Source organism: Heterodontus francisci, chromosome 33, assembly GCF_036365525.1.
Source record: "Heterodontus francisci isolate sHetFra1 chromosome 33, sHetFra1.hap1, whole genome shotgun sequence".
NCBI lineage: Eukaryota > Metazoa > Chordata > Chondrichthyes > Heterodontiformes > Heterodontidae > Heterodontus > Heterodontus francisci.
The window spans coordinates 51,280,197-51,301,930 of NC_090403.1; the positions used below are offsets into that span (position 1 = coordinate 51,280,197).

Sequence of the window (21,734 nt, forward strand, 5' to 3'; positions counted from 1 at the left end):
ATGATTTGTGCCATTAACTCATCAACCTTGTTACGAATGCTACGAGCATTCAGGTAAAGTGCCTTTATGCTAGCTTTCTTACCCTCATGATTTCCAACATCGCTAATAATATCTCCTGAGTTATCCTTCCTTTCTGCTTCTTTCATAGTCTGCCTTGAACTTAAACCCTCCTGCACACATGTTAACCTGCTGCTTACCTTTTTATTTATCATCATACTCTCTGTCGTTTTCCCTTTCCCTTCCCCCCGACTCACTAGTTTAAAGTCCTAGAGACCACCCTATTTATCCTTTTCGCTAGAACACTGGTTCCAGATCGGTTCAGGTGGAGACCGTCCCATCGGTACAGATCCCCCCGGTTCCAAAACTGATGCCAATGCCCCATGAAATGGAACCCCTCTTTCCCACACCACTCCCTTAGCTACGTGTTTACTTCCCTAATTTTCTTATCCCTAAGCCAATTTGCACGTGGCTTGGGCAGTAATCCGGAGATTATGACCCTCGAGGACCTGTTCCTTAATTTCGTTCCTAGTGCTTTATAATCCCCAAACAGGTCCTCCATCCTAGCCTTGCCTATGTTGTTAGTCCCAACGTGGACCACAACAACTGGATCCTCCCCCTCCCGCTCCAATATCCTTTCAAGCCGGTCAGAGATGTCCTGCACCCTGGCACCGGGCAGGCAACACACCATGCGGGACTCCCGATCCGGCTTGCAAAGGATACTATCTATCCCCCTAATTATAGAATCCCCTATAACTACCACATGTCTTTTTGCTCCCCCCTCTTGAATGGCCTTCTGCACCATGGTGCCATGGTCAGTTGGCTCATCCTCCCCACAGCCCTTCTCCTCATCTACACAGGGAGCAAGTATCTCGTACCTGTTGGATAAGGTCAAAGGCTGAGGCTCCTCCACTCCTGAACTCAGGATCCCCCTACCTGCCTCACTTGCAATCACACCCTGTTGTCCCTGATCACTAACTGAATTTGAAACCCTTGGAACCCTGGTAACCTCAGTGATCATTGACTATATTATGTGATTTGATGTCATGCTTTTCAAATTCTGTGCAAGTTAGGCTGAAATAAAGGCCTGCTCGGGTCTGCAAAAAAAAACCCGACCCGAGCCCGACAGAAACACATCCGACCCGAGCCTGACCTGGCCCGAGTCCTTCCATTTTATCCCGCGCCCCACCCGACCATCAGTTAACTTACCTTCCGTTTTTCACTTTGTTGCTGATCTGCACAAGCTTAAAATAACTAACAAAACCACCTTTCCAGTCCAAGAATTAAATTAACATTGGAGCCACTTACCTGTGATAGAGCGTGTCTGACCCAGCCCATCCTGAGCCCGAATGCCGGACCCGGAAGTGCGACCCGACCCGAACCCGACAAATGTAGCAGGCCTTTAGGCTGAAACCTTTTTTTTGACTGGTTAGCAATGCCAATAAGGAAATACCCCAAACCACCCTGAAATCTGCAACTCTCGAGGGTGGGAGGGAGGGATAGGTGGGGAGGTGGGTTTATGTGGGATCCCGAAGGCCAGCACGCTCATGGGCCTTTTAAGTAATACAAACCCCACAGGGCATCCAAATCCCTGTTGAATTAGACAGCTGTAGCGATAATTTTGTTTCCATCTTTGAACAGAGAGATTAATGACCTTTGCAGTTATTTTTCTTTGGTTAACTGGCAGTTGCAGCACTGGTGAAAGCATCATGAAGCCAATATAATCACCGCTATCTCTGGATTGGGCAATTTCTGTCAGTAATGGCAAAACGAGCAAAGAGTTTCTTCCAGCAGAAAATGTATGGTTAATACCCCTATTCCTAAAAAGCAAGAAATGGAGCTGTTGAATGCTGAAGCATCCTGAATTGTAAAGTTTATCTGCTAAAATTACCGCTGAAACAGAGACATTTTATCAAAGCTTTTCATCTTGCACCCATCAGGGCAGATCGCAAGAATACCAATGTAAGGGAAAGCAACAAATTTATACTATATGAGAAGAGGGTGCTGATTGGTTGACAAGTAGACTCTGATTGGTAGAGGCGTTGCCATGGAGAATGCACCAGTTTGCAGTGACTGACAGTTAACTGCCAAGCTTTGTTTGAAATTTAAACCAGGCAGCTTGACTCTGATTGGTCGAGGCATTGCCCTGAGGAAAGAACCAGCAAATGGCTGTCACTTATTTCACTTACCCTGGAAGGGGAATGTATCCCAAATATTTGAGCAACAGGTGAACCTAGCTGTTTCACACTGCTACTATGCAGTAGCAACATGTGTGGTGTTCACCACTAACAGGATGCTGCCGTCAAGCCAAAAAGACATTCTGCCTATCACACAATGAGGAATATGATATATGAATTTCAATGCCAGTGTGATGCTCGGTATACAGGCCATACGTCCCAAAGACTGGCGGATCGTATCAAACAACATGTCACTTATTTTGTTTCGCTGAAACAGGCACATTGTGTGCACATGTTGTTTCTGTCTGCAAAGAATAGAGCTCTGTGTATTAATATATGTAGCTTCCAGTACGCACAGATGCGCCACACTGCGAGCCCAACTGACAATCTTAAATTGGTTGTCAGCGTAATTCTTAGCACACTGAGGATTATTTAGCAAATGTTATCCAATCGTGGAATCATATCTAATGTGGGACACTGTGTTTTGAGTTTTGCAAGCACGTGCTGGTTGGGTACGGTCAGTACCTTGCCCATTGTGAACAGTGGAAGGGACATGTTGTTTGATACGATCCGCCAGTCTTTGGGACGTACGGCCTGTATACCGAGCATCACACTGGCATTGAAATTCATATATCATATTCCTCATTGTGTGATAGGCAGAATGTCTTTTTGGCTTGACGGCAGCATCCTGTTAGTGGTGAACACCACACATGTTGCTACTGCATAGTAGCAGTGTGAAACAGCTAGGTTCACCTGTTGCTCAAATTTTTGGGATACATTCCCCTTCCAGGGTAAGTGAAATAAGTGACAGCCATTCGCTGGTTCTTTCCTCAGGGCAATGCCTTGACCAATCAGAGTCAAGCTGCCTGGTTTAAATTTCAAACAAAGCTTGGCAGTTAACTGTCAGTCACCGCAAACTGGTGCATTCTCCATGGCAACGCCTCTACCAATGAGTTCACTTGCCAACCAATCAGTACTCTCTTCTCAGTTGCTTTCCCTTTGTTTCTGTCCTGGTGAGTGCAAAACGAAAAGATTCGACAAAATGTTTCTGTTTTCAGTACTACTCAAGTTCTGTACGACCAAACGACTATTTGCTAATGTTAGCTTCTTCACACTGACTGGCATGGTTACCTCTTCAAGCTTGTTGTACAGAGGGTATTGTCAGTGCTTGCTGTTTACATGAAAATATTCATTTGTTGTATCTGGAAAGGACCACTGATGATGACTCCCTTTTCAAGAAAATTTATAATTTCTTGTTCATATGGTAGCATAAATATCATGCTCTGTTGGTAGAGCTCTTGCATATTGCAGTCATAATACCAGCCCTAAACTAGGTGTAGTGCACCTCATTTACCTGCTACAATGGAAGTGGGACTGCACCCTTGACATTAATGAAATGGGCTGATAATTGCGGGTTCCCTCCATTGTTGGTCTGACACAGCATTTATAGCTTCTGATTGGCCTGTTTAAACGATTCAATTTTCATCCCAGCATTTGCAATTAAGATCCGTCTTTTTCTGTTATTTTAAATATGCATTTTAAATGTTGGTAACCTGACTCCTGCTGACCTCCTGACCAGAAGCCTTGGTGCCTATTGGTGTCCTAACCAGGAGCCCTGACAAATCCGAGTCTCCAGACCAAAAGCTTTAACTCCTGCTGATCTTTCAGAGCTGATGTCAGGAAGCACTCCTTCAGACAAAGGGTAGTGGAAATCTGGAACGCTCTGTCCCAAAAAGCTGTTGAGGCTGGGGGTCAATTGAAAATTTCAAAACTGGGATTGATGGATTTTTGTTAGGTAAGGGTATTAAGGGTTACAAAGCCAAGGCAGGTAGATAGAGCTCACATACAAATCAGCCATCCAAGACTGGGTATTGTGTAATGAGAGAGGAATAATTGACAATCTAGTGGTGCGAGACCCCTTGGGGATGAGCGACCATAATATGATAGAATTCCTCATCAAGATGGAGAGTGATGTAGTTGATTCTGAGACTAGGGTCCTGAATCATAGTAAAGGAAACTACGAAGGTATGAGGCACGAGTTGGCTAAGACAGATTGGGAAATGTTACTTAAAGGGATGACGGTGGTAGGCAATGGCAAACATTTAAAGGGTGCATGGATGAACTGCAACAATTGTTTATCCCTGTCTGGTGCAAAAGTAAAACGGGAAAGGTAGCCAAACCATGGCTTTCAAGGGAAATTAGAGATAGCCTGAGATCCAAGGAAGAGGCATATAAATTTGCCAGGAAAAACAACAGACCTGAGGATTGGGAGCAGTTTAGAATTCAGCAAAGGAGGACCAAGGGATCGATTAAGAAGGGGAAACTAGAGTAGGAGAGCAAGCTTGCAGGGAACATAAAAATCTGACTGTAAAAGTTTTTGTAGGTATGTGGAGAGAAAAAGATTGGTGAAGTCAAATGCAGGTCCCTTACAGTCAGAAACAGGGGAATTTATTCTGGGGAATAAAGAAATGGCTGACCAACTAAATGCATACTTTGGTTCTGTCTTCACAACGGAGGACACAAATATCATACCAGAAATGTTGGGGAACACATGGCTTAGTGAGAGAGAGCAACTGAAGGAAATCAATATTAGTAGAGAAATGGTGTTGGGGAAATTGATGGGGTTGAAGGCCGATAAATCCCCAGGCCCTGATGGTATGCATCCCAGAATACTGAAGGAAGTGGCCCTAGAAATAGTGCATGCATTGGTGGTCATCTTCCAAGATTCTATAGACTCTGGAACAGTTCCGACAGATTGGAAGGTAGCTAATGTAACCCCACTATTTAAAAAGGGAGGTAGAGACAAAACAGGGAAATATAGACCAATCAGCCTGACGTCGGTAGTTGGGAAAATTCTAGAGTCCATTATCAAAGATTTTATAGCAGAGCACTTAGAGAACAGTGGTAGAATCGGGCAGAGTCAGCATGGATTTGTGAAAGGGAAATCATGCTTGACAAATCTACTAGAATTCTTCGAGGATGTAACTAGTAGAGTTGATGAGGGAGAGCCAGTGAATGTGGTTTATTTGGACTTTCAGAAGGCTTTCGACAAAGTCCCACATAAGAGACCAGCGCATAAAATTAAAGCACATGGGATTGGGGCTAGTGTATTGCGATGGATGGAAAATTGGTTGGCAGACAGGAAACAAAGGGTAGGGTTAAATGAGTCGTTTTCCGAATGGCAGGCAGTGACTAGTGGGGTCGCAGGGATCGGTGCTAGGACCCCAGCTATTCACAATATATATTAATGATTTAGATGAGGGAACCAAATGTAATATTTCCAAATTTGCAGATGACACAAAACTGGGTGGGAGGGTGAGTTGTGAGGAGGATGCAGAGAGGCTTCAGGGTGATTTGGACAAGTTGAGTGAGTGGGCTAATGCATGGCAGATGCAGTATAATGTGGATAAAGGTGAGGTTATCCACTTTGGTAGCAAAAATAGGAAGGCAGACTATTATCTAAACGGCTATAAACTGAGAGAGGGGAATATACAGCGAGACCTGTGTGTTCTCGTACACCAGTCGCTGAAGGTAAACATGCAGGTGCAACAGGCGGTATAAAAGGCAAATGGAATGTTGGCCCTCACAGAGAGAGCATTCGAGTACAGGAGCAGGGATTTCTTGCTGCAATTATACAGGGCCTTGGTGAGACCACACCTGGAATATTGTGTGCAGTTTTGGTCTCCTTATCTGAGGAAGGATGTTCTTGCTATAGAGGGAGTGCAGCAAAGGTTTATCAGACTGATTCCTGGGATGGCGGGTCTGACGTATGAGGAGAGATTGAGTCGGTTGGGCTTATTTTCGCTGGAGTTCAGAAGAGTGAGGGGGGTTCTCATAGAAACCTATAAAATTCTAACAGGACTTGACAGGGTAATTGCAGGAAGGATGTTCCCAATGGTGGGGGAGTCCAGAACTAGGGGTCATAGTCTAAGGATACGGGGTAAATCTTTCAGGACTGAGATGAGGAGAAATTTCTTTACCCAGAGCGTGGTGAGCCTGTGGAATTTGCTACCACAGAAAGCAGTTGAGGCCAAAACATTGTATGTTTTCAAGAAGGAGTTAGATATAGCTCTTGGGTCTAAAGGGATCAAAGGGTATGGGGCGAAAGCGGGAACAGGTTACTGAGTTGGATGATCAGCCATGATCATAATGAATGGCGGAGCGGGCTCGAAGTGCCGAATGGCCTACTCCTGCTCCTATTTTCTATGTTTCTATCTAATTGAATGGCAGAATGGGATTCAAGGGATGAATAGCCTCCTCCTGCTCCTACGTCCCTATATTCCTGACCAGAAGTTCTGACTTTGGCAGTCATATTGATCCAATGCTAGTGCATATTTTGGGATGTATCAGCTTTAATATCTATACACGAGATACAGACCGTCTCACTTCAAAGCCATTGCAGCCTAGATCCGAAGGCTACAAGTTGCTTCAGTGGTGCCTGGCTCTGCAGTCAACTTTTATGGAGCTGATACTGATTGTGTACCAGTAGTTGCTTTTATGTTGTGCTATGGTCCATATCAGTGGTGCCAGCCCCTTTTGCATTCGTCTCAGACAGCTGGCGGCAACTCGAAAGAAGACTTGTCAGTATTCGCCAAGGTCTGCAGCCTCTTTAGATCTTCCAGATACGAGCCTCGGAGAGTCCCAGAAAGTTTACTTTCAAGTTGAAGCCAGCTGCACTGACCCACAAATAGGATTTAACACCAGTGGCACAGTCTCCTGTTGCATAAAGGCAGCTAATGCATATACTGTACGATGACTGGTGCACTATAGTGAGTCTGTTTTGCTTCTCAATATGGCTAGAATGAAGTACTATATTAGGAGTTCTTCAGAATATACAGGAGAGTTGTAGTGGGGTGTTGAGAGTTTTTTTGTAATTTGATGAATCAACAAAGTTAAACTCCCTAGAGATAACTGAATCTCTCCTGCAGTCACATCCTATTGCCCCAATGATGGTTTTGAGTAGGTACCTAAACCACCTAACTTTGCTTCATTTTTATCAATAGTTTTTAGCACAGCTGAAGATCATGGATTACAGTCTGTTAGTTGGTATCCATGACGTGGATCGTGCTGAGCAAGAAGAGATGGAAGTGGAGGAGAAAGGTGACGAAGAGGATTGTGAAAATGATGGAATGGGTCATCCAGTTGGCTCATATGGAACTCCACCAGACAGTCCTGGAAACATGTTGAATTTCCCACGAATCTTTGGACCAGGAGAGTTTGATCCAACAGTTGATGTGTATGCTATAAAGAGCCACGACAGTAAGCAGATTGTTCTAAAGTTACCAGTTTTTTAAAAAATACTTTTAGTTTAAAGATTTTGATACCTTGCATCATTGCGGAAACACCATCAGCACATGGACTGCAGTGGTGGTAGCGGAAGGCCCATTACCACTATTTGAAGGCAACTAATGAGACTTTGCCAGTGTCGTCCACTTCCCAAGAACATACTTTAAAAAAAAATTCCCCTACTCTACTTTGAATAGTGTTGCTATGTGTTATGAAAAAGGAAATTATTACTGGGAAAATGTACACAAATCATTATTTATTCTCAATTCATAATCCAGTATTTTACACGTTTTTGTTAGATTGTGGAACATTTAAAAACATTCATCGTGTCATTTCTGGGAATGGCATTCCTTCTTAGCGCTAAGCACTCACAAATCAGGTAGAGCAGAGCACTGTTGGTGTAACTACGCCACACGACTGCAGCGGTTCATGAAGATGGCTCACGCCCACCTTCTCAAGGGCAATTAGGGATGGGTAATAAATGCTGCCCTTGCCAGCGATGCCCAAAACCCCACAAACAAATGGAAAAAATAGGTTAAATGCAAAGTAATGCTCCCTTTATGTTGTTCCAACAATATGCCTTCACCCCAAACCTAGAAACCCTGGCTCAGATACTATGTCCCTAAAGCTGTTCACTTCATTTTCTCTCTCCTCACCTTTCAAACCCCATTTGTCAATGCGTTAGATGTGGCAGTGAACTCCCACACTTGTGCTTTGGTGATATTTTTGTCTTCTGCAAAGTGTCTTCTGTTTTTTTTTGAATGTTACAGAAACTACATCAGTGAAAATTTGTTTGTTGTTTAAGAAGCTCTTCCTGATATCTAGAATTTACTGCACAGGCCCTTCGGCCCAACAAATCTATGCCAGTGTTTATATTCCCCATGAGCCTCCTCCCGTTCGATTTCATCTCACCCTGTCAGTATATCTTTCTATTCCTTTCTCTGTCATGTGTTTATCTAGTTTCCTGTTAAATGCATTTATGCTATTCATCTCAACTACTGCATGTAGTAGCAAGTTCCACATCTAATGCTGGATCTGTATAAAACGCTGGTTAGGCCACAGCTGGAATATTGCGTGCAGTTCTGGTCACCACATTGCAGGAAGGACATAATTGCTCTGGAGAGAGTACAGAGGAGATTTACAAGTATGTTGGGCTTGCAAGTTGCAACTATGAGGAAAGGTTGGATACGTTAGAACAGAGGAGGCTGAGGGGGTGACTTCATTGAGGTGCACAAAATTATGAGGGGCCTACATAGAATAGACAGTAAGGACCTGTTTCCCCTCGCGGAGAAGTCAATTACCGGGGGCACAGATTTAAGGTGATTGGCAGAAGGATTAGAGGGGACATAAGGAAAAACTTTTTCACCCAGAGGGTACTGAGTGCCTGGAATTCACTGCCCGGATCGGTGGTGGAAGCAGAAACCCTCCACTCATTTAAAAGCTACCTAGACCTGCACCTGAAATGATGTAACCTGCAAGGTTACAGACCAGGTGCTGGAAGGTGGTATTAGATCGGACAGCTAGTTTATTTCAGCCGGCACAGACACGATGGGCTGAATGGCCTCTTTCTGTGCTGTAACTTTTCTGTGGTTGTAACCATCCTGAATTCCTTATTGGATTTATTAGTGACTATCTTGTATTTATATTTATCTGTTTTAAATTGATTTGCCACCAATGGAGATTTTATGTTGAATAAAATGCCATGCTGGTGCCGGCTTGCGACCGTCTAGGTTTAGCGCAGCCCTAAAATAAAATTAACAAATTCACTCAGACTAGCAAACAGGAAGACCTGTCTTTTATTGGGCCTTTTTGACAGCCAGCAATACCGAGTGCGGCACATGTAATTCCTGTCTGTGCAAAGTTTGAGTATTGGGAGCAGGCAGAACTAGCACTGGTTTCATGCGATATAAAAGCAGCTGAATTGCCATGCCTGTTTATTCTGTCTTTTTCTTATTTATTTTGAGGTAATTATACAAAGCATTGTACTGCTTTGACTCTACATCTGCATTAACGTTGGTCTTGAGTGCAGCTCAGAGCCTCAGCTGCTGGCTTTTAAATATACCCTAAACCTCTGGAATTCCCTCCCTAGACCTCTCCGACTCTCTACCTCTCTCTCCTCCATTAACAAGTTCCTAAAAACCTACCTGTTTGACAAAGCTTTTGGTCACCTGTCCTAATATCTTCTTCTATGGCTCGGTGTCAAATTTTGTTTGATAATGCTCCTGTGAAGCATCTTGGGAAATTTTACTACATTAAAGGTGCTATCTAAATACAACTTGTTGTTAATTTACACGAGATGGGATCCGATTAAGCACGAGGTGACTCTGAATATAGCACCTCATCCTAGCTTTGGTTATTTAGCATTTTACATGTTTGTTCTATCACAGCTTAGCAATATATGGTGTAAGTTTACTTGAGGCTTATTGCTTCCAGCTGTACATTTGTTTTCATTGACTTTTATATGAGTTTGTTACATTTGGCAAGCAAAATCAGGTGCACTGTCAGAACTAATGGAAATGTTGTTTATCTTGGTCCTTTTTCCTATACTGTAACATCAGCAGCCACTGTGGGATGTCGGGTCAATGACAGTGGCAAGATTTGTTTGATGCTCGGTGCTGGAGGCCTGAGAATTGCTGCTGTCTAATATATCTCCTGTTTCAGAGTCTGTTGCTGTCTCTGATGGGGGACCGTGTTGTGAGTGGCGGTGGGTGGGGGGGGGGGGGGCGGTGGGGGTGGTGGAAGGTAGCAGAGCAGAGTGCCACTTGATTTTTTTCAGACAATGGGTTCTCCTTGTAGCTGATGTGAAAAAAAGTGATTCTGACAGTTATTCTAGTTTCATAAAAATATACATCATTGTAATTCAAATCATTGTTGGTGTGCAGATACACAGTAGGTCAATCAGCACCTGAGAAGCAAAGAGTTAACATATCTGATGTGAAATTTGGGGAAAAGTTTTTTGTCTGCGTTTGCTGACAATGCACCCACTAGGTGGCGTAGTACTTGAACATGCGCAACTGCAGCCTCATGCACTGAAATGTCACTGTCTGTGACGTCTCAGGCAGCTCCCAGTAATAAAGATGACTCTGCTCAATTTATTTCAAAAACAAAAAACAAATGAAACCCAAATGCCCACAGTGGCTGTGCTCATTGCCTCCATCCCACCCCCTACAATACCCCGCTCCCTCCTACCATCGCGCTTCTCTTCGCCGCTCCCTCCCACGCCGTCTGCTCGCCGCTTGCTCCCCGCCTCGCCACTTGCTCCCCGCCTCGCCACTTCTCCCTCCTCAGCCATTCGGTCCCCGCTTCACCCCCCACTTGTCGGCCACTCCTTCCCACTCGCAGTCTCCCTCCCCTGCCTAACTCGTCACTCTCTCTCCCCCGCTTCCCCCGTGCGGAGAAGGATGGCGGCAATAGCAGGAGGGAGTGGGCAGTAGAAGTGGGAGGGAGTGGGGAGCAGAGGGGATGAAGCAACAGGGCCAAAGCAAGTGGCCCACAGGTAGGTTGGGGGGAGAAGTGGCGAGGTGGGGAGTGAGTGGCCGACAGGTGGTGGGGTGGACTGAAGTGGGGAGCGAATGGCTGAGGGGCAGAAGTGGCGAGGTGGGGAGTGAGTGGCCGACAGGTGGTGGGGTGGACTGAAGTGGGGAGCGAATGGCTGAGGGGCAGAAGTGGCGAGGTGGGGAGCAAGTGGCGAGCAGACATTGCAGTACACAATGACTTTTTTGCCCGCATGCAAGCTGGGTGCTGACGTAGGCTGCGCATGCACAGCACCATTCTTACAGTAAGAGTCCATTCTGTGCATGTGCGAAGCTGGGAGCACTCTGATGATGTCGGCACTGGGCTGCGTTGTCAGGAGACAATTTGTAAAATTTTAGCTAAGACCTTTTGGTGGAGTGGTTCTGATTAAAGCTGCCATCTGAAACGTTAACCTGTGTTTTACCTTCAGATTCCTAAGCTGGTCAGTTTCAGCATTTTCTTCATTTATCTTAGATTTCAGCATTGACCATTTTCCTTGAAGCTGTTTTTAAAAGTTAGAATCATTAGTCAATTATTTTAATGTTTTATCTTAAATCATTCCATCTGGGCACTGTCCCAGGGCAGTGTTGAGGGAGTGCTACATCATGTTGTGTTCCAACTGCCTATTTCAGTGGTTGTGAAAGGTTCCACATGCCACTATTCAAATATGAACAGACAGTTCTCCCAGTGCCCCGGCTACATTCCTCCCTCAGCTAACATCACCAAAAAGACACCGTTCAGTTGATCATTGATCACATGACTGTTTGTGGGCTCTTGGTCTGCAGAAAATTTGTAAGAACCACTTCTGATTTGCATAGACAAACAGCAAATGTGACATGATAACTATGACTCATATTGACTCATATTGCAAAACGCTGTCCCCCTTTCAACATGATCAACAGGGACCTTCAGCACTCTGCCAAAAAGTGACAAGGGAGAACCATGATTGTAGTACTTGAGTACTGCACTGTTAGACTTGCTATTAGCACAACCTTTATGCCTGTGAATGGGTTAAAAAGTAATGATTAGGCAGTATATATATTTAGGCAGAACAATGGCAAATGAAATTTGATACAGGCAAATAAGTATTGCATTAAGGAAGGAAAAATAGGCAACATACACAATCTTGAGGATGTTGCTGAAAAAAGTCCAAGGTGTCTTAACAAACACCGTGTTAAGCATATCCTTCCATCACAAAACAGCATCAACAAAACCAATTGAAAGTTGAACTACAAAGCTAAAATAGTGGAATATAAGTCAGAGCAGACAGTGGTCAGAGTTTATAATCCTACGTCAGACCACACCTTGAAAACTGTGTCCAGTTCACATTGCCAAGAAGCAAGGGAGAGGATCAAGGACTGGAGGCAGTGCAGTGAAGAGCCACATGGCTGGTCCCTAATGGTGTTTCTGAATTATGAGGGAAAAATGGAGAAACTTTGGCTTTTCAGATGGGAAAGGAGGTGTCAGAAAGGTTATCTTGTAGAAGTGTATAAAATTGTTAAGAGAGTGGAAAAAGTAAACCCTGAATATTGCTTTATATTAGGGGAGTAGAGCAAGGGAACACTGGTTCAGACTAGTAAAAGATCATTTTAGGACAGATGCCTTATTCATTGAGAGTTTATTGTGGAATTAACTTCCAGGAAGAGTAGTGGTGCCAAAAACAACACCTTATATTGATATAGTACTTTTAATGTAATGAAATGTTCCAAGGGGTTTCACAGGAGTGTTGTAAAGCAAAATTAAACACCGAGCCACCTAAAGCGATATTAGGACAGATGGCCAAAAGCTTGGTCAAAGAGGTGGGTTTTAAGGAGCATCTTCAAGGAAGAAAGAGAGGTAGAGGTAGGGAATTCCAGAGCTTAGGGCCTTGGCAGCTGAAGGCACAGCCACCAATGGCAAAGCAATTAAAATTGGAGAGCTGAAAAGGTCAGAATTAGATGAATGCAAATATCAGAGGATTGTGGGGTTGGAGGAGATTACAGAGATAGGGAGGGGCAAGGCTATGGATGGATTTGAAAATAAGGATGAGAATTTTAAAATCAAGATGTTGCTTGACAGGGTGTCATTGTAGGTCAGTGAGCACAGGGGTGGTGAGTAAGGACATGGACAGCAGAGCTTTGGATGACCTCAAGTTTATGGGGGGTAGAATGTGGGAGACCAGCCAGGAGTGCATTGGAATAGTCAAGTCTGGAGGTAACAAAGGCATGAATGAGGGCTTCCGCTGCAGATGAGCTGAGGCAGGGGCAAAATCGGGTGATGTTACGGAGGTGGAAAAAGGCTGGAAACATTAAAGACTGACTGAATGCTGCAAGGAGAGGGACTTCAGGAAGCTTCTGTATTAATTAAGATGGGGTAAATGGCTTTCCTCATCTGTAGTCATTGGTCAAGGATGTTTCATTAAGATGTGAAAGCGTCTATGACAGTGGAGTTGTTAAAATACTGGACTAGCAACCTGGAGGTTGCGAGTTCAACCATTGCAAGTTGTGAAATAAACTCGTTGCATCTGGTAAAATGCTGGTGAAAGCTGCCGGATTGCTGACTGCGTTTCACTGATGTCCTCCATGTATAGGGGAGCTGCCACCTCTACCCAGTCTGTCCTAAATGTAAGCTGAGCCCAACATTATGCAGTCAATTCTTAATGCCTGCTGAAGTAGCATAATGAACCACTCCATTTTAAAATCAGTTGCTTGAAGAAAAAACGCCCACTTCTCAAAAAAAAATTTTTTTTTTAAAAACATGAGAACCAGACAACATGGGAAGGAGATAAACTCCTGGTCTGAATAATCTGAGCGCATGTGTGGCACAGTAATTAGAAAACCATTAAGGGTAGCAGGTGGAGCTGACTGTTCTGCAGTCACTAATGGAGATGCTGAGTCTGTTGGAAATGAGCTCGATTAGAAGTCATTAACAACTGGACAAATAACATGATTGGTTCAAATTAAGTAAAATGGGTAATTTTATTTTGAACATCTGCAAGCCAGATGCTCTGTTTATTGTTCTTGTTCAAAAGATTGAGTTTAAATCAAATAAAACTAGTTAGAAAATGGTAAGTTCAGAGAAGCACATGACCAAACCTGCCTATAAGGAGGGTGACCTTTGGGAGTTGTTGATGTTTAGATGGGTGGTCTCTAATACAGGTTTCATGTCTGATGTTTGGCCATCACTGCGACTGGGAGATTTGCTAGTTCTGTTGGGGGAGGGGAGGGGTTTAAACTAATTTGGCAGGGGGATGGGATACAGAGTGGCGGTAAAGTGGGGGGTAATATAGAACAGAAAATGAGTCTGCCTGGAAGGCAGAGCAAATATAGACCTGGTAAGGCGCAAGGGAAAAATGCAAGGTTAGATCGCATCTATTTCAATGCAAGGAGACTTACTAGTAAGGCAGATGAATTGAGGTCATTAATTAACACATGGGATTATGATATTATTGCTATCACAGAGACATGGTTGAGGGAGAGACCGGACTGGCAGCTCAATATTCCAGGGTATAGAATCTGGCATTGCACTGTTGATCAAGGAGTCAATTACTGCAGTAAGGAGGGATGACATCTTAGAAGGTTCCTCAAATGAGGCCATTTGGGTAGAACTTAAAAACAAAAAGGGGCCATTCACTAGGCTGGATGTCTACTACAGGCCTCCAAACAGTCAGGAAGAGATAGAGGAGCAGATATGTAGGCAAATTTCTGAGAGGTATGAAAATAATAGGGTAATAATAGTAGGGCATTTCAACTTCCCCAATATTAACTGGGATAGTCTTAGTGCAAAAGGGGTGGAATTCTTAAAATGCATACAGGAGAGCTTTTTGAGCCAGTATGTAGACAGTCCCACAAGGGAAGGGGCAGTACTGGACCTAATCCTAGGGAATGAAACCGGTCAAGTGGTAGAAGTGTCAGTGGGGGAGCATTTCGGGGATAGTGACCATAACTCTGTACGATTTAAGGTAGTTATGGAAAAGGACAAAGATGGACCAGAAGTAATGACACTGAATTGGGGGAAGGCAGATTTCAATATGATAAAACAGGATCTGGCCAAAGTGGACTGGGAGCAGCTACTTGTAGGAAAGTCTACATCGCATCAGTGGGAGTCATTCAAAGAGGAAATAGTGAGAGTCCAGAGCCAACATGTACCCATAAGGTGAAGGGTAGGACTAACAGGCCCAGGGAACCCTGGATCAGGAAAAAAAAAAGGAGGCTTACGGCAGATCCCAAGTGCTGAAAACAGCGGAGGCACTAGAGAAGTATAGAAAGTGTAGGGTGGCACTTAAAAACGTAATTAGGACAGCGAAGAGGGGGCATGAAAAAACACTGGCGGGCAAGATAAAGGAAAATCCCAAGGTGTTTTATAAGTATATTAAGGATAAGAGGATAACCAGGGTAAGAGTAGGGCCCATTAGGGACCAACGTGGCAATCTTTGTGTGGAGCCGGAGGAACTAGGTGAGGTTTTAAATGATTACTTTTCATTGTGTTCACTATGGAGAAGGACGATGTAGGTGTAGAGATCAGGGAGGGGGATTGTGATATACTTGAACATATTAGCATTGAAAGGGAGGAAATATTAGCTGTTTTAGTGGGCTTAAAAGTGGATAAATCCTCAGGCCCAGATGAGATGTATCCCAGGCTGTTATGTGAGGCAAGGGAGGAGATAGCAGGGGCTTTGACACAAATTTTCAAATCCTCTCTGGCCACAGGAGAGGTACCAGAGGACTGGAAGACAGCGAATGTGGTACCATTATTCAAGAAGGGTAGTAGGGATAAACCAGGTAATTACAGGCCGGTGAGTCTAACATCAGTGGTTGGGAAAATATTGGAAAAACTTCTGAGGGACAGGATTAATCTCCACTTGGAGAGGCAGGGATTAATCAGGGATAGTCAGCATGGCTTTGTCAGGGAGAGATCGTGTCTAACTAACTTGATTGAATTTTTCGAGGAGGTGACTAGATGTGTAGATGAGGGTAAAGCAGTAGATGTAGTATACATGGATTTCAGTAAGGATTTTGTTAAGGTCCCGCATGGAGATTGGTTAAGAAGGTAAGAGCCCATGGGATCCAGGGCAATTTGGCAAATTGGATCCAAAGTTGGCTTAGTGGCAGGAGGCAGAGGGTAATGGTCGAGGGCTGTTTTTGTGATTGGAAGCCTGTGACCAGTGGTGTACCACAGGGATTGGTGCTGGGGCCCTTGCTGTTTATAGTGTACATTAATGATTTAGATGTGAATATAGGAAGTAAGTTTGCAGATGACACGAAAATTGGTGGTGTTGTAAATAGTGAGGAGGAAATCCTTAGATTACAGGGAGATATAGATGGGCTGGTAAGATGGGCGGAGTAGTGGCAAATGGAATTTAATCCTGAAAAGTGTGAGGTAATGCATTTTGGGAGTACTAACAAGGCAAGGGAATATACAATGGATGGTAGGACCCTAGGAAGTACAGAAAGTCAGAGGGACCTTGGTGTACCTTTTCCATAGATCACTGAAGGCAGCAGCACAGGTAGATAAGGTGGTTAGGAAGGCATATGGGATACTTGCCTTTATTAGCCGAGGCATAGAATATAAGAGTAGGGAGGTTATGATGGATCTGTATAAAACGCTAGTTAGGCCACAGCTGGAGTACTGTGTACAGTTCTAGTCACCACACTATAGGAAGGATGTGATTGCACTGGAGAGGGTGCAGAGGTGATTCACCAGGATGTTGCCTGGGCTGGAGCATTTCAGCTATGAAGAGAGACTGAAAAGACTAGGGTTGTTTCCCTTGGAGCGGAGAAGGTTGAGGGGGGACATGATTGAGGTGTACAAGATTATGAGGGGCATTGATAGGTTGTCTTTATTGCCATCGTTTCATGGCTTACCAGTGTAATTGCTAATTATGTAGCACAATTATCATGGTGATGACCGGAAACTCTACTCTGATTGACCATTGTCATGGAAGTTGTGGTTAGCCAATTAGACAGTAAGCTTGAAATACTATGCAGCAGAGAAGCTGTTCTGTTTCGTCTCCCACTGCCACCCACCAGGGTCTTAGAGAATTGCATGAGTATTTGGATGGTCTGCAAATATAAGTGAGCAAAGTTACTGGGCGTGAAACTGCTAGAAGAAACATGTGTATTCTAGTGCTGGTATCATAACTGCATTGTAATAGTCTTGTTCTCTAATGTCAGTAATACTGGCTAATTTTCCAGATGCTCCAAGGAAGGAAGTTTTCTTTATGGCGATAATCGATATTTTAACTCATTATGATGCAAAGAAGAAAGCTGCCCATGCTGCCAAAACAGTCAAACACGGGGTAAGTACATCACCTGCAACAACTAAACATTGGGGTATATTTTCTTCTGTTCGCGAATTCTGAGTACAAAATGAAGAAACCCACTTACATTGTCAGCTTGACTCTGTGGGTAGCACTCTTACCTCTGAGGCAGCAGGTTGTGGGTTCAAGGGGCGCTCCAGAGACTTGAGCACATTATCTAGACTGATACTTCAGTGCAGTACTGAGGGAGTGCTGCACTGTCGGAGGTGCCATTTTCAGCTGAGACGTTATCCCAAGGCCCAGTGCTTGCTCTGTTGATGCAGAAAGAAAAAAACTTGCATTTATATAGTGCCTTTCACGACCTCAGGACCCAAAGCACTTTACAGCCAGTCAGGTACTTCTGAAGTGTAGTCACTGTTGTGTTTTGGGAAAAGCAGCAACCAATTTGTGCACAACAGGCTTCCACAAACAGCAACATGATCATGATCAAATCATCTGGTTGAGGGATAAATATTGGGCAGGATACCGGTAGAACTGCCTTTCTGTACTTCTAAATAGCGCCATGGGATGTCTTGCATCCGCCCAAGAGATGTAAAAAAGATTACATGGTACTTTGTTTTTTTAGAAAGTCGTGAGGAATTTTCCCAGTCTCTTGGCCAACATTCGTTGCTCAGTCAGCATCACCAAAACAGGTTATCATTCTATTTGTTGTTTGTAGGATCTTGCTGTGCTAAAGTTGGCTATTGCATTTGCCTCCAAAAACAGTGACTACACTTTAAAAGATAATTCACTCGCTGTGAAATGCTTTGGGAAGTCCTTAGGACATAAAAAGCAGTATGTAAATACAAGTCCTTCTTCCAGAGGCTTGGAGAGCAGAATACACATGTCATGTTGATGCGGTGCCCCTTCATAGTCTGAGGTTAAGGCGCATGGATCAGTGCAGTGTGCAAAGACCTCTGAGCTTGCTCTCACCCGTGCTCAGTCTAGGCATGTTTGTTGCTACCACAGGGTCTAAAGTGTGGCCTTTCTTATTCCTTGCCTCCACACACATACAAAATAAGAAACACAATAAATACTCAGGCTAATGATGAACAAGAAATATCTATGCAATTGTTCCTGTAGGACCTGAGTTCAAATCCAATCCTCGCATATTACTGAAGAATTATTAATTACTGAGCTGTTTCCTTTTACCATTGCTTTCTCTCACTGTCTTGGTGGCTCTTTCTCCAAACTCTTTCACTCGCTTCAATTCCTTTGCACGCTTTCTCAACTGCTCTGTCTCTTGCACCTTTTCTCTCTCTCTCAGTTTCTCTTTCGCTCGCACCCTCTCTCGCTGTCTCAACCTCTCGTTCTCTCACTGTCCCCATTGCTCTTTCTCTGTCAATCTCTCGCTGTCTCAATCACCCTTTCTCTCAGACTCTTTGTTTTGCTGCCTCTCATTGTACATGTTCTCTGTCACTCCCTCTCATTTTCTCTCATTATAGGTCATATGGAAAGTGAGTTTGGCCAGCTTTGCTTAGATTCCCACAAGACCCTGACTCACAGGATAAATGTGCCTGGTAACAATTTTGCAGTGGCAGTCAGGGAGAAGCCATAGGCCTGTGAGAATGGGGGAGTGAGTGAACACATCATGTTGATCCAAGTGATGCCTCTTACCCAGGAGTTGAGGCACTTGGCTGCAAGCAGTATATGGAAAACTCTGTGTAGATGTTCACCAAAACAGAATCTCGGTATCTTTGATTCTGACAATGAGCCCAAACTGGAAAAATATGTCCTTTCTCATTGTTTGCCTTCACACAGACCAGATAAGAAAAAAAGAAATAAGGAAAAAACTGGAAATCTAAGAAAATACAGAAAATGCTGGAATTGAACAGCAGATCCATCGGCCTCTGAAAAGAGAAAAGACCCTTACCAGTTCAGTGTGGACCCTTCACCAGAACTTATCCTACATTTATTTTTATTCTTTCATGGGATGTGGGCGTCGCTGGCAAGGCCAGCATTTGTTGCCCATCCCGAATTTCCCTTAACAACTGAGTGGCTTGCTAGGCCATTTCAGAGGGCAGTTAAGAGTCAGCCACATTGCTGTGGGTCTGGAGTCACATGTAGGCCAGACCAGGTAAGGACAGCAGATTTCCTTCCCTAAAGGGCATTAGTGAACCAGATGGGTTTTTATGACAAGAGATGATAGTTTCATGGCCACTATTACTGAGACTAGCTTTCAATTCCAGATTTTTAAAAGATTAATTAATAGAATTTAAATTCCACCTTCTGCTGTGGTGGAATTTGAACCTGTGTCCCCGGGGTATTGGCCTGAGCTTCTGGATTGCTAGTTCACTGAAATTACCAATATTCCACTGTATCAGAAACGTCAGTCTTTTCTGTCAGAGGCTGACAGATTTGCTGCGTGTTTCCAGCATGTTCTATTTTTTTAAATTGTCTCAAATGCTCAGCACAGTGATATTCAACAGTCAGTGAAACCATCCCAAATCAGGAACAATCTGTCTTGAACAGAGGGTTTGAGGTGGCTGGGAGTATAACAAACTGTTTCTTTTTATTTAAAAGCTGATGGTTTTCTACTTGGTTATATTTAATTTCAACCAGTGCAACTAGTGTTACTTCAAGGAAGGGAACCAGCCACTCCTCCCTGATCAGGCCTACATGCGACTCCAATACCACATTTTGAGCTGACTTTACAAAAGAAGGCTCATTATGTATGGTCAATATTTAAATAAATGTGGCCAGACGAACATCATCCATGTCCTGAAAACAAATTTTCTAAAAATGTTTGGTGCCCCTTGACAATGAAAGAAAATAATTAGTCAGTGTTCCCATTCCTTGGTCGCTGTGTGGGTGAGGGCAGGTCAGGTATGGCTGCATAGAATTGCACACATGTTACAGCACAGAAACAGGCCATTTGGCACAACTGATCTGTGCTGGTGTTTGTGCTCCACACGAGCCTTCTCCCATCGTACTTCATCTCACCCTATCTCACCCTATCCTTCTAATCCTTTCTCCCACATGTGATTATCTAGCTTCCCCCTTAAATGCATCTATGCTGTCCGCCTCAACCAGCGAGTTCCACATCCTGAGCATTATCTGAGAAAAGAAGCTTCTCCCGAAATCTTTATTGCGTTTGTTAGTGACAGTGGGGTCAGTTGATCACAGTGAATTCTGAACCCCATTCTTATTCATATAACCTGCTTACACTCACTGTGCTTTTCTTTATTCACTGTGGGGAATGTGGGTGTTGCTAACAAGGCCAGTATTTATTGCCCATCCCTAGTTGTGCTTGAGAAGGTAGTCTGTGTGGTGAAGGTACTCCAACAGCACCCTTAAGTAGGAGTTCCAGGTGGTTTGACCCATTGATATATGTCCAAGTGGGGATGGTGTGTGACTTGGAGGGGATCCTGGAGGTGGTGGTGTTCCCATGAAGCTGCTGCCCTTGTCCTTCGAGGTGGTGGAGGTTCTGGCTAATAAGTCTTGGCAACTTGCTGCAGTGCATCCTACAGATGGTACACATTGCAGCCAAGGTGCACTGGTGGTGAAAGGAGTGGATGTTTGAGGTGCATTAGGCTTGTGCATCAAGAACGGTCAAAGTGTGGACCATGCCTGGGGAAACTGAGCATCAGGACTATCTTGAGAGGCGGGGAGACAACAGGAAATGAAATGATTTATTTTAATATGTGTAGTGCCATTACTGGCGATTAGAACTGCCCTGTTTCTTCCCAGCATGAGTTTGTAATATATTAGCAGCAAACTTCAATTGATATTTTTCTTCTAACATTTTCAGATCCACATAATAGCGAGCATCTCAGATTAGGATGGGAAGCTGCAGCCACATTACTGTGTGATTTGATTAGACAAGAGGGTTCATAATTGTACTGTTATTCTTCAAAAGGAGCAGAAGGGCACAATTGCAAATTTTAACAGCAAATGTCAGGTCAGCTAAGCATTTATTTTTCATTTAGTGCATTTCAGTATAAAGAGAATGTTGTGAGGGTGTCTAATTATACACATTGAAGCTTAGCAGTATCTGGGTAGATAAAATGAGACAGAGCTAATGGCATAGCTGAGTCAGCCACTACATTTGTGCTTTTTGCCTGTTTGTGGGTGAGTAACTTATAGGAAGTTTTGCTGCTTTTCGATAACTTTGAGAAGGTGGGGAAGAAAGTGTATGTATGCGTGCATGACTGGATGTCAGGTGCGAATCAGATTGGGTTGAACTGCGATTCTCTATACAGTTAATTAGTCTGTTTCATGCTAATTGTCTAATGTCACACTTGAAGAATGAGTTACTGAAGGCTGCTGAATCCTGGGGAACTGTATTGCATTTTGAGTCAAAATTGGAGGATATGTGGGGGAGATGGGGAAAGAGGTGGTGGAGGGGAAATGTCTCTGGGGGCATGGTGAATAAATGATCAGGTCTGATTAATTTCTTTGTTTCCACTAGTTGCAGTTTCTTGAAAATAAACCGGCAACCATTTTCCTTTTCCATTTCTTTGCTGGTGAAGGATTCATGGTTT

General features: G+C 43.8%; 1 protein-coding gene across 6 annotated transcripts in view; it reads left to right on the forward strand.

The window, feature by feature from the left end:
* Window positions 1-21,734, forward strand: part of LOC137348202 (phosphatidylinositol 5-phosphate 4-kinase type-2 beta) — a 125,529-nt gene that overhangs the window by 102,158 nt on the left and 1,637 nt on the right. For 3 of the 6 annotated variants that reach the window (XM_068013547.1, XM_068013549.1, XM_068013551.1), the window contains 2 exons: window positions 7,178-7,433; window positions 17,126-17,250. In XM_068013547.1, the coding sequence (XP_067869648.1) occupies window positions 7,178-7,433; window positions 17,126-17,250 (381 nt within the window). Of the gene's footprint in view, window positions 1-7,177; window positions 7,434-17,125; window positions 17,251-21,001; window positions 21,152-21,734 lie in introns of all 6 variants that reach the window. The other 3 variants (XM_068013548.1, XM_068013550.1, XR_010969094.1) reach the window with 2 other exon arrangements.